Source organism: Globicephala melas, chromosome 3, assembly GCF_963455315.2.
Source record: "Globicephala melas chromosome 3, mGloMel1.2, whole genome shotgun sequence".
Taxonomy (NCBI): domain Eukaryota; kingdom Metazoa; phylum Chordata; class Mammalia; order Artiodactyla; family Delphinidae; genus Globicephala; species Globicephala melas.
In genome coordinates, this window is record NC_083316.1 from 42,691,758 (window position 1) to 42,707,862 (window position 16,105).

General features: G+C 34.6%; 1 protein-coding gene across 6 annotated transcripts in view; it reads right to left on the reverse strand.

Annotated features, from left to right (window-relative positions):
* Positions 1-16,105, reverse strand: part of SLC38A9 (solute carrier family 38 member 9) — a 110,811-nt gene that overhangs the window by 57,135 nt on the left and 37,571 nt on the right. For 5 of the 6 annotated variants that reach the window (XR_009563379.2, XM_030843360.2, XM_060295779.2 and 2 more), the window contains 5 exons: positions 6,327-6,459; positions 3,009-3,130; positions 2,811-2,874; positions 2,096-2,189; positions 312-482 (listed from right to left, as the gene is read on the reverse strand). Coding sequence is in view for 5 of the 6 variants with exons in the window: in XM_030843360.2 (XP_030699220.1) it covers positions 312-482; positions 2,096-2,189; positions 2,811-2,874; positions 3,009-3,130; positions 6,327-6,459 (584 nt within the window). In the remaining variant the exon portion in view is untranslated. Of the gene's footprint in view, positions 1-311; positions 483-2,095; positions 2,190-2,810; positions 2,875-3,008; positions 3,131-6,326; positions 6,588-16,105 lie in introns of all 6 variants that reach the window. The other variant, XM_060295782.1, reaches the window with a different exon arrangement.

Below are 16,105 nucleotides of genomic sequence, written 5' to 3' on the forward strand. Positions count from 1 at the left end.
TACACTAAAATTTTGTGGTAAAAATTGAGCAATGCTTAAAACATCTGTTAGAACTTAGAAATATTTTATGTTAATTAGAGAATTTGAAGGAATATTATTTATTCAAAAATTAATTTTTGGAAATTAACATACACATTGTATTTGAGATCATAACCATAGAAAAGAAACTGAATCAAGTATATCTTCTAGAATTACAAATATTACTTTTTACTTTATTAATCCCAAGGCCAGAATTTAAGGTTGAAATGAAAACATTATAGTAGTTATTGTATCTGAAAGTAACTCTGTTAAATATGGATATGGATACTTACTAAAAATAAACTTTCCAGTATTAAAAAGAAAATTAGACATAAGCACCCAATACACTATCATTGCTCCAATAAGAGACACCAAGGAGCAAAGGAGACTTGACCACTGCCCAAAGGAGCCAAAATAATATCTGCAGACATCTGGATATTCCCAGGTAGTGGTATCCACTGATGCTAGATAAAATATAAAAGGGAAAGAATAAAATTAGATGTTAATCATATATTCCATATTCATAATTTGTGTTCTCCAAATTAAATCAAAACATTTAGCAAAAGATTATGGGTATTCCACCACCAGGCATTAGACCATATTATGAAATAATAGTAATTAAAACATTATATACAGCAGAAATTAACACAACATTGTAAATCAACTATACTTCAATTAAAAAAACAAAACAAAAAATTATAGAACAAATACATAAAAAGAAATGTAGGTGAATGAAATAGTACAGGTAATCTGAAAAGATTATAGTATCATAAAATTTTATAATTAATAAAACCAAGTGATAAACCAAGGCTAGAAAAAATCATCAATAAGGGACAGAAGACATTATCCAATATTTGGCATACTTAATAATAACATTTCTTGAGTCATACTTCACACCACATGCCAATTTAAATTTCAGATAATGAGGGAAGTGGGGAAGGGCAATAGAGTAGTAGAGGAATAAGAGGTACAAACTATATATTATGTATAAAGTAAGCTAATAGGATATATTGTGTAATATGACGAATATGGCCAATATTTTATAATAACTAAATGGAATATAAATTTTAAAAATTGTGAATCACTATACTGTACACCTGTAACTTATATAAAATTGTACATCAACTATACTTCAATTAAAAAAAATTTGAGACAATTGAGTTAATTTAAAAATTAAGTAACAGAAAATTTAGATGACAATGTAAAAATAGCACCTGAAAGGTTATCCTTTTCTATCAACTGAAGAAATAGAAATTACAGTGGAAAAGATAGGCAGATATAAACAAACTAATACGATACAAAAGCCATTCAAATATTGAATAGGAAAGAAATTAACAAAAAATAGCAGGTAAAGGGCTAACTGCTACCTCATATAAAGAATTTAGCATATCTATAAGAGCACCAAGGGACTTGTGGATAAATGGGAAAGGGATATGACTAAATAATACAATTAAGAGAAAATATACCACTGCTTAGTAGAGACAGAATAAAACTGGAGGCAAAGCCTGGTCTGTTGATTCGCACTTGCTAAGATTCAATGAAATAATGTATGTCTATTTAGGTCCTAAACTAAAACAATCTAAAAAGGTATTTCCCTGATCTAAATTATAGAAATGACTGGAGGTAACGCATTGGTACAACTTTGAGAATTCATTACAAAGGACACATTGCTCACATTTTCATACTTAACAATTTCTACTTTTAGGAGATTCCAACATTTAGATCTTTTGGTAGGGATAGGTCAAAACAAGTCACCATAAACTGATAAGAATCATAGAATTCTCAATTTAGTTCTAGCAAAGACCTTATTTTTAAAATACAACTTTTTAAATGATTCTTATGAGGAAATTAGCACCAAAGTAAATGCACTCTGCAAAGAACAAGACTCTCAGAATTTCAAAGGCAGCCACTAAATTCATTAACATATCAGTTCAGTCAAATGCTATGAATTAGAGAAATAAATCTTTAGGCAGAAAATAGTTAACACATTTGTGAAATGTACACATTAGTGATCTACCTCAGCATAAATTCTTAATACCCATATCACTCATCTGTTTTTACAGTGGCAAGTTCTTACATATGATAGTTCGTGATTTCACCACTCTGTAGCAGCAATAAAGTGTTAAAAGGCCCATCAGCATGATGACACACATTCCAGTAGTAAACCCAGCCTGTTTATAAAAATACAGAACAACATATATCATCATTTTAGAATAAATTCATATATAACCATATTGTTACCCTAAACAATTATGATTAAAAACCAGACAACTAATGTAAAATTAAATATAATCATCTAGGGACCTCCTTGGTGGTGCAGTGGTTAAAAATCTGCCTGCCAATACAGGGGACACGGGTTCCATCCCTGGTCCAGGAAGATCCCACATGCTGCAGAGCAACTAAACCCATGCGCCACAGCTACTGAGCCCGCACTGTAGAGCCCATAAGCCACAACTACTGAGCTCACGTGCCACAACTACTGAAGCCCGCGTGCTGCCACTACTGAAGTCTGCGCGCCTAGAGCCCATGCTCCACAAGAGAAGCCACCGCAAATGAGAAGCCCGCGCACCGCAGCGAAGAGTAGCCTCCACTCGCCGCAAGTAAAGAAAGCCTGCGTGCAGCAACGAAGACCCAACTCAGCCAAAAAATAAATAAATAAAATTAAAATAAATAAATATAATCATCTATTTTCTTTAATAAATTTTATGTAGATTTATTAAAACCTCTATTGTAAAACTTAAAATACAAAGAGAAAAAAATTCTGGTAAAAAGTGTGCTGAAAATTATATTACCTGTTTTATGCCCCAAGGAATACTTAGTATAGATGTTCCCATCATGGTATTCCAAATCATAAAACTGAAAGCAGAGTAACAGCAGTAAAAATATGACGTTTGACTCTTCAAACATTTTAATTAAGACAAAAAATTAAAATAATCAATAACTTTTGTTTACAAAAAGTTTGTTATGCTCCAAAAAGTAGTTTTACTCACATGGTTACTAAACTGGTGTTTTTACCATATCCTTCGGTGCAACTTTGAAGTTTATAAGCAGAACCTAATGGACTATACACATAGCACTCTTCTGGAGCTGGAACTACATGATCTGGGGCAACCTGGTTAAAAAAAAAAAAGTACAGAAATGTTAGAACCAGTAAATGTGCAACAGAGGATATTTTCTATACAACAGAGTACCTGACTCTAGACACATTTCCAAATATCATGAACAATTAAATAGTGTGTATATCTGATTAATATAAAAATTATTTTTCAAATAGAGTAGAAGATCTAAAGGAGCAAGAGTTTAAATACTATAAACAATAAACTGTTCATCTCAAATGAGAATGAATTCCTAGAGTATGCAATTGTCAAAATATTCTTCTCTTCATTTTCATGAGACAGGAGGAAGAAGAGCCAGCAAAGACCTAGATTAAGTAATTCTAGATGGAGGAGACTTGGGTCTGAAGTGAGGGAAATTTTAAGAATGAAGTGGTCACCAAACTCCTATGTGAAGGTGGTTTTAGCAAAGAGGCAGGTAGGGAACTCAAACTATAAAGAATTGAGGAGTCAACAGAAGGGAAAGAAAGGAATAATAAATATGGACTATTCTTCTAAATGCTTTGGTACCAGAAGAAAAAGGTGAGCTAAAGTGGCTTAAGGAAAAGGCAAAGCAAGGGTTCTTAAAGACAGAAGATGTAAGCAAAAGGGAAGGAGCCAATAGAGAGGTTGAAGACGTACACAGAAAGAACAATTGAATAGATATACATTTTTATACACATAGCTCCCACCTTACCCTGACACATTTCTTTCTAATTCTACCTCCCTATTTTGGAGGGGAAAAAAATACGGTTTCCTGATGGAATTCTGACCATCTCCCTGAGAATTGTCCTTTGAGAATATGTAGTCCTTACACATAATATTAAAGACGTAGGAGCTGACTGGTATAAATCAACAATCTTTTATATCAGTACTTACTATGTAAATCTACAACTCTGTGCTAGGTTTAGCATTCAAGTAAAAATAATATACAACCCCTAACTTCAAGAAGTTTAAATACCAGTTGGAACACATGTGAAACAATTAGAAAACGCTATAAGAATAAAAATTAAGTGTTCAACTCGAACACAGGAATGACAAAAATAATGATAACAACAACAATGGGGACTAGAATAGTTGGGAAACACCTCAAGAAAGTGGAGCATTAGGACTCAGCAGGTAGACAGGATACGAACTGGTGCAAAAAGAAAAAATATCAAATCCTTCTCTCTTTATGCATATGATTGGTGGTGTCTTGCGGGCAAAGAGTGTCTTGAATGCCATGCCTGGTGTGGCTTTGGAAACAACTATTTCCTATAGATACAAAAGCATATATGGAAATAGGTCTGCTGCCTTCTCTTTACCCTCAGTCCTCTTGGGTCTGAGTTCTGCTGTCTTCTACTATGGAGTAAAAAGAAAAAAGGGGCAGGACCATGTCTGTATCAGGCAGCAGATAAACCATGATATCTAGCAGAGCAAGTTCAGAAAAAGTGAAAATCAAAAGTTATCAGGGATAGGATTAGAAGCTACAGGATAAGAAATTATTAGGAGAGACAGAAAAATTGGAAGATTGGATCCCACACTCTCATCAGTGGTCTAGGACAGTGCTTTTCAAACTTGAATGTTCTTGTGATTCACACAGAGAATTTGTTAAAATACAGATTTTGATTCAGTAGATCTGGAGCAAGGACTGAGATTCTGCCCTTTTAACAAGCTCTCAGTGATGCTGATATTGCTGGCCTGTGCAGGTCACACTTTTATTAGCAAGCATCTAGGAGATGTCAGCAGCCAAATAATTTACTACCCTTCCCCAATTTAGAGTAAAAATATTAACGTAAGTGGGGAAATTTTCAGAAATAAAAAGGTGTAACTGTGTAAAGACCTGACACCTGTGGTTTCATATTACTCTTCCCTAAAAGGTCTTTTAGGAAAAATAACTTTGGGATTCTCAGAAAATGAGCATGGATGTATACACACAATCATTAAAAATGGTCATATTATTAATTTTAGATCACTGTTTATATACTGTGATTAACTAGACTCATCTCACTGTCAGTTAACAAAAGGGATTCAACTTGGTGTACAATGCTGACTTAATTTCCAGGCAAACAACATACACTCAGACCTAGACTGGCCCAGTTGGTATCTCTGAAGTTTGCTTCCATAAGTACAGTCTCTAGGAGGTCTGAACTAGACCCAGAGATATTGGATTACTTCTACTCCCCAGAAGGCTTAGATAATTCTGACATGGAACTAAGACTTTATCACAACTATTGATGTAAAGACCTAGGGGAAGAAAAAGTGAAAAAATTGGGGAAAAAAATTATCCCACCCAGAATATTTTGGAAGTCCCTACTATGATGACACAGAAGGAGATCTTAATAATTCACAAGGCTTAAAATGAGATATCTGTGTTCAAGTGACTAGCCCAGTCCTTGCCCCTCAGTAAACATTTAGAGTGTTGAATTCCCTTCTCCCTTTTTATTATTACCTATAAAAAAATCATTATTTTTTTCTCAGAATGCTTCATTTTTCTTTCAACTTCCAAATTTCTGAATATCGTTAATTCTTATAAGAAATGAAATTACTTACATATTTTTGATTCTAAGATAATAACACAGATTTTGTAAGATCAAGAGTCAACAAACCATAGCCCATGGGCCAAATCTAGCCTTCAACCTTAACAGCCCCTTTGGTAAGGGGCTGTTTAAATGATTATAAAACAAAAGTAGAGAAGAATATGCAACAGCAGGTGGCCCACAAAGCTTCAAATGTTTAGTATCTGCTCTTTGACCCTGCTTTTTGATCTATAAAAGGACATTACCAAATAGGAAAAAAATATATGTATGTATATATTTCAGTTTCTCACTCCTGTAGAAAATTTCTATAAACATTTTTCCCTTGTAGCTTCAAACTTAAAAATTGAATAGACTAACCAGAACTTGTTATTATTTATGTTATTAATCAATGACCTAAACTACTTCAACAGTTTATCCTCCTCAAAGCTTTTAGGATTATGGATTAGCAGAATTTTAATCCAACAAATCTCTAGGCTGTTGTCAACATAGAGAGATTGTTTCAAATCTCTCTATGCCAGGCTAATAAGAATGAACTAGCCTGAGATGTAAGACGTATTAATTAATATCTTTGACTTTCCATGATGCTGTCCTTGGAATATGGCCAGCAAAAAGTTCAACTACTGGGAGCTGCCGTGGCTTATGTTGTTCAGTTCATTTCAACTTAAGCTTAGACAATTAGCAATGCTTTGCCCCTTACCAGTGCCTTGTCTGCAGGAGCAGTGAGCCGGCTGTAGTAATGAATCCTCTTGTTCATTGCAGAGGCATGGTCACTAACCCTCTGAATGACATCATTCACACTGACGATGTTTGTGGGCTCTATATAGAAAGGCCTAGAGAAGGGAATATACACTTGACAAAGAACGTTCAGGCAGAAATTCTGGAAGTCAGCCATTGAAGAAAATAACTTCTTGTCCTCCATTAGAAATGGGATGTACCAAGGCAAGGCATTCACTTCTCACTTTTGGTGGGAAAAGAAAATGTCACAAGAGAAGTATTATCCAATCCACAGAATAAAGCTTTTGTTTCATAATGCTATTACTTTAAACACACTTTTTTAAACTTAAGGAATTTTGCAATAGAGGAGACATAACGGAAAGACTTTCAATCAGTTATTAAAAAGAAATATAGCAGCTGGCAGTTTTCAACAATGAAACTCAGACAGACACGGCTTTGAATGTTCTCTCAAAAAGCATCTGGCACTGAATCAGAGAAATTACAGACAAAAATGTTCCTCTAGTTAAGAGTCTCTACTCCTTCTTTACGGGCCAAAGTTACTTCTTAGGATAAATACAATTCCTATTTGTTGGTTCATGTACTAAGGATTAGTGATCTCAACCATCTCCCTTATGAAACTTATCCAAAATACTATCAAATAGAACATCAAGATACTAGAGATATTTTGTCTCATTCTACTTTTCTTAGATTTCAGTAACATACCATTATGTTACTATTTATACGTATGCTTTCTCCTCATAACTATGTCCCAATCAACTGCAGATTATGGTTTTCAATCATCATTTTCAGTCATTAACCCATTCAGTTCCTTATTGAAACTCCCTCCATTTGCTTTCTTTCCATTAATAAACTACCCAAAATGGAAAGATCTGGCACAAGCTCATGAAATGACTGCATTCCTCAGATCCCCTGAAGTCACAAATGACACTGTCTCCCAAATTGTATATAATTTGCTATTTCAGATTATACACAGATCCAAATAAGAAAGGGGAAAAAAGCCAGGAGGTTTATCACTGGTTCCACATAAGTCTTCTACATTTACAGTTCTGAAATAAGCTTAAAAGTTATTAAAGTATGGTAACCATTTTTGGAGACACTGTTAATCTAATCTTGTGGGAAGCACTTGAAAAACCAAGTGACTAGAATTTTAGTTTATGCTATTTTTCCAAATAACTCTGTGATATTAGAGAAATTAAATTTAGCCTAGTCTCTCTAGTTAGCATACAGAATCTTTGAATCTTTCTTTTATTATTTACTCTCCATCACAGCATCTAAATTTGGTGGGTACTTTCTAGTTCAATCCAACAAATATCTAAGAGCACTTACTAGAGCAAGTATGTGGATACAGAGATCAACATGACATACTACCTATAGTAAGCATATAACTGCTAAATGAATTCATTGGTATCAATAAATCTCAAGGGGATACAATGAAAACGAAAGGGTCGGAGGCCAAATAAACTATCCCTACTTATAAATTTGGTAGGCTGAGATAACTATCTCGCCTTCCAAAGCATTAATGTGTTCTAAATAATTTACATCTCTACTGTGACACTCAGTAGTACTAAAAAGCAATGTAAAAATATTTATGTCTGGGAGACAGTGTGGGGTCACACTCTACAGGGCATTCTCTTCTTGTTTTATAAGTATGATATCCGACAAAATTAAAGCTACAGCTTTAATGCCAACATAAAGCAGAGATTTAAGCTAATCAAGGATTACTAGTAGAGACTAACAAGTATGATATTGATAGAAAGAGTTGTAGATGTTCTACTTGTAGCTTATTATCTGAAAATTCAATGGTATTAATATCAAGCACTAAGTTGGCTTGAAGGCCTGTTGAAAAGCAGTCCAGGAAGAGCTACATTTCTTGGCTCCTGGCCTCTTACAGAAGTGTTAACTGTACCAGTTTAGTTGGCTTGGGTACTCAGAGAGCAGAATGACTCTGAAAGTTTTTCTTTTCCAACAGTTTTCATCAAGATGCTGAGTGCCTGTTCAAACAAATATTTTGGAATCTTTTCAATGCAGATTCTTTTAAAAAATATACAACCCAGCATATTTTAACTGAATTATTAGAAACATATGCTTAAAGCTTCATCTGAGAAAGTAAAAAATATAAATTATATTTCTAAATTGAACTTTAGTTGGATCTGAAAACACTTTTAAAATTAAAACTATACAGAGGACAATATTCAGAATAAAACATTTTTTGAAACTTGGGCTTTTTCTTTTGAACACAGTTTCACATGAGTGCTCCCTATCAATGTTACTTCCCATTTGAAATGTAGCTCAACTGTGCCACACTGAAAATAAATCATAATATTTTATGTAGAGGTTATATTTGTCTCACCTTAAAAATATTTATGGTCATGCTACAGAAAAAAAATGCTTTTAACGTTCGGCAAAATTTAAAAAAATATTTTAAAATGTGACTCAAAACCCTTTATTTTCATTTAATACACTTATAAACAAAGAAACCTTATTTCTACCTAACACCTTTTCTAGGTTCCACTCCTTAAATTCCTTAAAAGTTTTTGGCTTTTAAACCTGTCTCCACCCTTCTACTGACGAGTTATGCTTCTCTGAAGTTTAATAACAATTCCATGACTCTTAAAAAGGTTCATACTCAATATGAAGACCCTTCATTTAAAACTATTCCTTTAGGGCTTCCCTGGTGGGGCAGTGGTTAAGAATCCGCCTGCCAATGCAGGGGACACGGGTTTGAGACCTGGTCCGGGAAGATCCCACATGCGGCAGGGCAACTAAGCCCATGTGCCACAACTACTGAGCTGGTGCTCTAGAGCCTTCGAGCCACAACTGCTGAGCCCATGTGCCACAACTACTGAAGTCCACACACCTAGAGCCCGTGCTCCACAACAAGAGAAACCATGTTAATGAGAGGCCTGCCCACTACAACAAAGAGTAGCCCCCGCTTGCCGCAACTAAAAAGAAAGCCTGCACACAGCAACGAAGACCCAACATAGCCAAAAATAAATAAATTAATTAATAAATTAAAAAAGAAACAAACTATTGCTTTATTCACATCTCTATGGAAGCTGCAACTCTCAAACACCTGCCAGATTGGAGTAGTTTGCTAGAAAATGAAAAGGGAATCAAGTATTCAAAACATCTTATACAAATAAACATTCAAAATAATGAACCCACTGTACTTGTATCTACCTGCTTGGTAGAACACTATGTCTGCCAGGCAGCTTTTCAATAAAGAAGACCGAAAAGAAGTTAATCAAGCCATTGTACCTAGATATTTATTGCTACAAAAAAAATATTGGTAACTTCTGGCTTGCCGACATGTTTCTTGCTTCCTCTGATGCCTAAATAACACCCTCTTTCACAAAAACCCTGCTCTACACTCCAACTTCACTGTCTCCAAAGGCTAAGCCTGTATAAGCTCTTCTCTTTCTATTATGGCTAATTAATTTATTGGTTCTCTAGTTTATTAAATATTGTTTAAGTGCCAACCAAGTATTCAGCACTGTGCTAAATGTTAAATGATGAATAGGACATAGAACCTCAAGGATCATAATCTACTGGAGGAGATATATAAGTAAGCAATTCCAATCCAGAAAGAAAAATAGAAAAAGAGAGAAAGTGCTTATGAGCAATAATGGGAGTAAGAAGATTGTGTGATGCTGGGTATGTGTACAGTACATAGAAGGGGAAACTAAACCACATCTGGCAGACCACTGAGGAAGCTATTGTTGAGGTGAATTCTAAAAGATATAAAGGAGTTAATCAGGGATGGGGAACAGGAGGAAAGAAATAGTGCTTCAAAGAATGGAAAAGCATGTAGAAAGAACCCAGAAAATGAGCACAATATATTTTTTATAACTATAAGTAGTGAGAAGAGAAGTAGTAAGAGATGAGGTAAACCTGGGTTAGTACATGGAGGACTTCACATGCCAACAAAGACATAATCCTAAAGGGAAGAACTCTGTCTCCTTTGCTGATTCCTTCTCAAACCCCCAACCCTTAAATGTCAGAGTAACCCAGAGTTTAATCCAGACATTTTCTCTTCTCTGTCTACACTCAATCTCTTGGTGGATTTATCTAGTTACATAATTTTAAATATCATGTGTACGCTGATGTACACATGATGTAAATATCATGTGTAAGCTAGGAGTGATAAATAAGGGGTAAGTACCAGGTTTCAAGGAATAGTAAAAAGTTTTACAATAAAAATTATTCTTAAGAATCACTGAAATGTCCCATAAAGCTGTAAGCAATTTTCCATATTCTTTCTGAATATCATTTTAAATAAATATGTATTATTTAAATATATCATAATTTAACAATGTTTAACCACTTAATGTTTTATTAAGCTGTTTACAATTTTAATTATTTTAAATGGTGCTTTGATTAGCAGCTTTCTACATATCGTATTTAAACCATATTTTGATTCCTTCTGATAGACTGTCAAAAGTATAATTATTAGAATAAAAGGATGTAAAGCACAATTAAGGTTCTTGATATATATAGCCAAATTGTTTTCTAGAAAGGTTGTACCACGTTATACTCCTACCAGCAATATGTGAAAGTTCCTGTTTCAAAATCCCCTTTCTAGCACTGTTTATTTTCTTTTTTACTAAAACATCTTATATTTTGTTTATAAAACTTTCCTATATGTAAAAGTTGGTAAGAGCCAGTTGGCAGCAGGTTTCACGTTGGACACTTGCCTTTATCAGTCTATTCTGTTATTTTGGGATTGGTTTGCGGAGTAACATGTCATACAACCAACAATGGATTCTGGTCAGACTACTACAGTGTTTGCCGTCTGGGTTGAAAATACAGCCATGGTCACCTGAAAGGCCAGTTTGTGTAGACGATTTGTTGCTGTCTTTCCAGTGGCAAAGCAGAAGTTCTCTTAGCCCATTTACCTTTCTTGGGAGCCATGATAAAGACTTCTAAGGCATGATAAGTAGTACCCCTTTCTTAAGTTATGGAAGAAGAATAAGAAAGAGGCTCCTTTTCTTTGGTAGTCTGTTTAAAGAGTAGATGAATTTTTGTTTTTTCAATTTTTAGATAACAGAATGAAGATAATGAAGAAAGCAATTTTAGTGTTCATCCGAAGAATCATATGTATATATTAAAAATAAGATTTATCTTAATATATATACTTAATGAAATATTTACCTTCTTTCATTATGTTTCAAGGTTTTTGGGGGTTTTTTTTGTGTGTGGTACACGGGCCTCTCACTGTTGTGGCCTCTCCCATTGCGGAGCACAGACTCTGGACTCGCAGGCTCAGCGGCCATGGCTCACGGGCCCAGCCGCTCCATGGCATGTGGGATCTTCCTGGACCGGGGCACGAGCCCGTGTCCCCTGCATCGGCAGGTGGACTCTCAACCACTGCGCCACCAGGGAAGCCCACGTTTCAAGTTTTTGAGGAAATTTTAGTTAAAATGCTGGCCTGACAATTTTCTTCCCTGCTTTTTTTTTTTTTCTTTTCTTTTTAACAGGGAATAACTAGGTTTTGAAACTAGAAATTTCATTTCTTTTCCAGAAATTCTTTTGGTAGATTTGTGTAACAAGGAGAATAATAATTGGCATGACATTACAGGTTGAAGCCTACAGTGTCTCTGTAATTTATTTGTTTATAGTTAATATAATTATTTATAACTAAGTATATAATTAAGTATATCTTAATTATAATTTATAATTAAGTATTGTTAATCTTCCTTTGTGGAATGTCAGTCAGTATGTTCCATTGGAACTGCTTTTTCTAGATAGAAGATAGGATGTGGTGATGCTGGTGTTGTTATTGTTTTATATCAACCTAGTGAAAAACTAAAGAACTGTTATGTTTGTATTTACTTACAGGTGCTTCTAGCATCTTAACTTTGTTGAAAGTTCCTGATGTTTATATAATTCTTTTAGCCTCATTCCAGTGCTGATACTAAAAACAAAACAAACAAAAAAACCCTTGTATTTCTGTTACTGATCATTTTGTAACCATGAAAGAAGAGATTGTTTGTTTTCAGGACAGTAGAATTAAAACAATTTATATGTTTTTAAAAACCAAAATTTGAAAGCATGAATTGCATTGAAAGAATTTTTAAATTCATTCTTAGCAGAATCTGCATTTAATTAAACATATAGTTTAATTAGGCCTGAGAATTAATATTCAGGTCAAGTTCTTTGTCCGTATGTCATTAATGAAGATGTCTACTCATGGCTTAGTAACAGCTTAGAATTCTAAAATAAAGAACCCATAACCTTCAACCCGGTGTTTATTAACATTGACTTTTTTCATATCATCCTCATCAGTTAAAAAAATAATAACAACCTAAAACTTTGGGACTGTATATATTTATGTGTGTGTATGTGTGTTCGTTTGCAAATTATATACATGTACTTATGTACTTATAAATTATGTATATTATAAAACAAAAATAGAAAATTTTAAATTATAAGATGTAATGATCTTGATAAAATTAAAATTTTATCTATTAACAGTACATTAAAACTTTTGCTTTCACTTTATAATATTAACAGTAACAATAGAATATGCTTTATTATTTTTGAGACTCTTATAACACCTTGCCACAATAGTAATTCAAGCTGATTTGAAATTCATTTCTGCTCATCCTACAATTATGTGGAAGTTTTTGTTGAAATTTGCCTGGTTAAATTTATCCTCCCTGATATGACTCAGTTCTTACATTTAGTGATTGCTGTGCTAGTTTGTGTATTCTGGTATCCCATGTTATTTTTAAAGTCCAAAATACTCCTGTTTTTAGTGGCTTAAAACTGTTAATTTGGAAACAGCCAGTAGCTTTGTTCACCTTTCTTGGTTCTCTCTCCAGTCTATCATCCGACCTCTCCTCTGCTTCAAAAAAAAAAAAAAAGCATTGATTTAGAGAGAGCCTTCAGAAAGCAGCTGATCTCTTTGCTCGGGGAAGGGGAGAAATTAATAGAATCATCCTTCCCAGGTTAACTGGGATTAAAATCAAAACTGTTACAACCCAGTGGCTTCTGGCCAGAATGCAGGAGCTGCCTAGCTGGTCTGAAAGCTCCATTGGAGGGGAGCTAAATACAATACTTCAGGAATGTCCTTGTTTTTCTCGACCAATTATTCCATGTCTATAAAACTGCAGTTTTGAGTTTTTACTGGTGACAGACATTATTTTCAACAATAAAATCATGTAACAATGGAAACATTTTTAAACATCCATTATCAGAATATTCTCTGTATATTGTGAGTTCTTTTAAGAGCAACTGCTTTCTCAGTCATTGTTAAAATATCTTTACCTTGAAGGGAGATAGATTAGATATGTGGGTGGCTATTTTGGCTTTTGATACCTGCTGTGTACTTATGTAGCATACTTTTGATAGCCACAGTCATCATAGAAGAGGTCAACGAATTTGGAACAGTTGTCTTTTTATAGAAGAAAAGTAGATAATTCGTACTTAAGTTTGACAAATTTTTAAGATATTTTGCCACAAGATAACCAGCAAATTTCTGTATGGTACACAAGATTTTTTCAGTCCCTCTTGGTCTCATTACTAAATTTTGAAAGAATATGTTACTTTAAGATTTGTTTTTAAAGTTCTTTTTACCACATGATATATCATATATACAGAAGAGTGCATGACACATATGTTCAACAACAAGGTCTAGAAATTAGCTGCAGCTCAGAAGTTCCCCATGTGTCCTTCACCAAGCACATCCCTCTTCCTCCCTACAGGTGATCACTCACATGACATTTGTGTGATCATTTTCCTACTTTTCTTTATAATTTATTGTCTGTGTATCCCTAAATACTGAATTCAGCTTTACCTGTGTTTGCATCTCATGTAAATGAGATCACACTGTATGTATTCTTTCGTGCCTTTTGTTTAGCATTATAATTTTCATCCAAGTTGTATATAACTCTACTTTCATTGCCAGTGGTTTCTAGCATTTTATTCTGTAAGTATCTGCAGTTTATTTATCCATTCTACTTTAGAATATATGGGATGTTTCCAGTGTGGGGCTCTTACAAAGAATGCTTCTATAAACATTAATATATGTGTCTCCTGGTATACATATGCAAGAACTTTTCTATGATATATACCTGGGAGTGGATTTGCTTGGCGGTAGTGTATGTGTATATTCAACTTCACTGGATAGCGCCAGACTGTTTTCCATAGGGATTATACCAACTTACATTCCCACTAGAGTTCCCATTGCTCTACCTCCTACTCGTGCTTCATATTGCGAGATTGTTAAATTTTCACCGTTCTGATGAACATATAGCGGTATCTCATTCTATTTTTTTCCAAGAGATTGAGGTTGGTAAAATGTTATTAATGATTACTGGTTGTGGGATTATAGGTGATTTTTATATTTTTTATTCTTTTAAAATATTTCCTATGGTATTTACACTTACTTCTTCAGCTACCATTTCATTGCTCTCTTTCCTTTTTACGGAAAATTCCTTGCAAGGATTATTTGTCCTCACCATACCACATTTTCCTCTTGAACCCAGTTCAGACAAGCGTTTTTTTTTTTTTTTTTGTGGTACGCGGGCCTCTCACTGTTGTGGCCTCTCCCGTTGCAGAGCGCAAGCTCAGCGGCATGTGGGATCTTCCCGGACTGGGTCACGAACCCGTGTCCCCTGCATTGGCAGGCGGACTCTCAACCACTGCGCCACCAGGGAAGCCCCAGACAAGCTTTTGTTCTAACCACTCCACTGAAACTGCTCAATGCAGGTTACCAGTGGTCATTTCATCGACTAGCTCGCATCTCATTTGACTTAGCAGTAGCACTTGACAGTCATTTTCTAACCCTGAAAAAGTCTTTAATTTGCTTGAGGATACCACAATAAATTGATTTTCTTATAGGTTGCTGCTTTTCATTTTTTATAGCATTTGATACTTTTGATTATTGCCTCTATCATTTCTCCCACAGATTTTATTTTAAAATGTTTTAAACTAAAGTTAAAAGCATTATCCTTATAATTTTTTATTAACTTTTTTTCTGATTATAAAAGCAGTACAAGTTTTGATGATCATACTGTGGTTATATAAGATGTCATCATTGGGGGGAACCTGCGTGAAGTATATATGGGAGCTCTTTGTACTATTTTTTTCAACTTCTGTATGAGTCTAAAATTATTTCAAAATACATTTATTCACCACATTTTATTGAGCTCCTACGATATGCCAGGTACTATTCTAGCCCCTGGGAATATAGTAGTGGCCAAATTGACAAAAATCCCTGCCCTCATGAAACTTATATTTACTGGAGGTAATCAATAATAAATAAAAAGTATGGATTATGCTAGGTAGTATAAATGCTAAAGAGAAAAAGTAAGGTAGAAAAGCAGAGATGGTGCATAGGAAATGACAAGGATAGAGAAGAGGGGTTGAAATTTTAGGTATGGTGACAAGGATAGACAAATGCCTCATTGAGAAAGGGGACCTTGAGGAAAGACTTGAAAGAAGTAAAAAAGCAAACCATGAAAATATTTAGGGAAGAGGGCTTCAGAGCCTTTGTTTATACCTGAAATTATTAACTAAGGTCCTAAAGTAGGTACATGCTTGCGGTGTGACGGGAATGGTGAGGAAACTACTGTGGTTAGTGTGGTAAACAATGAAGTCCTAGAGGTGGGGTTGGGGAGAGGTAGCAGAGAGCAGTTTGATACATGAATCAGGAGTTCAGGCTGAAGATAATAGTTTGAGTACACAAACTATACTAGTTTGAGTACACAAAGAACTCTAGGCTTGCTGCAAGGGCAT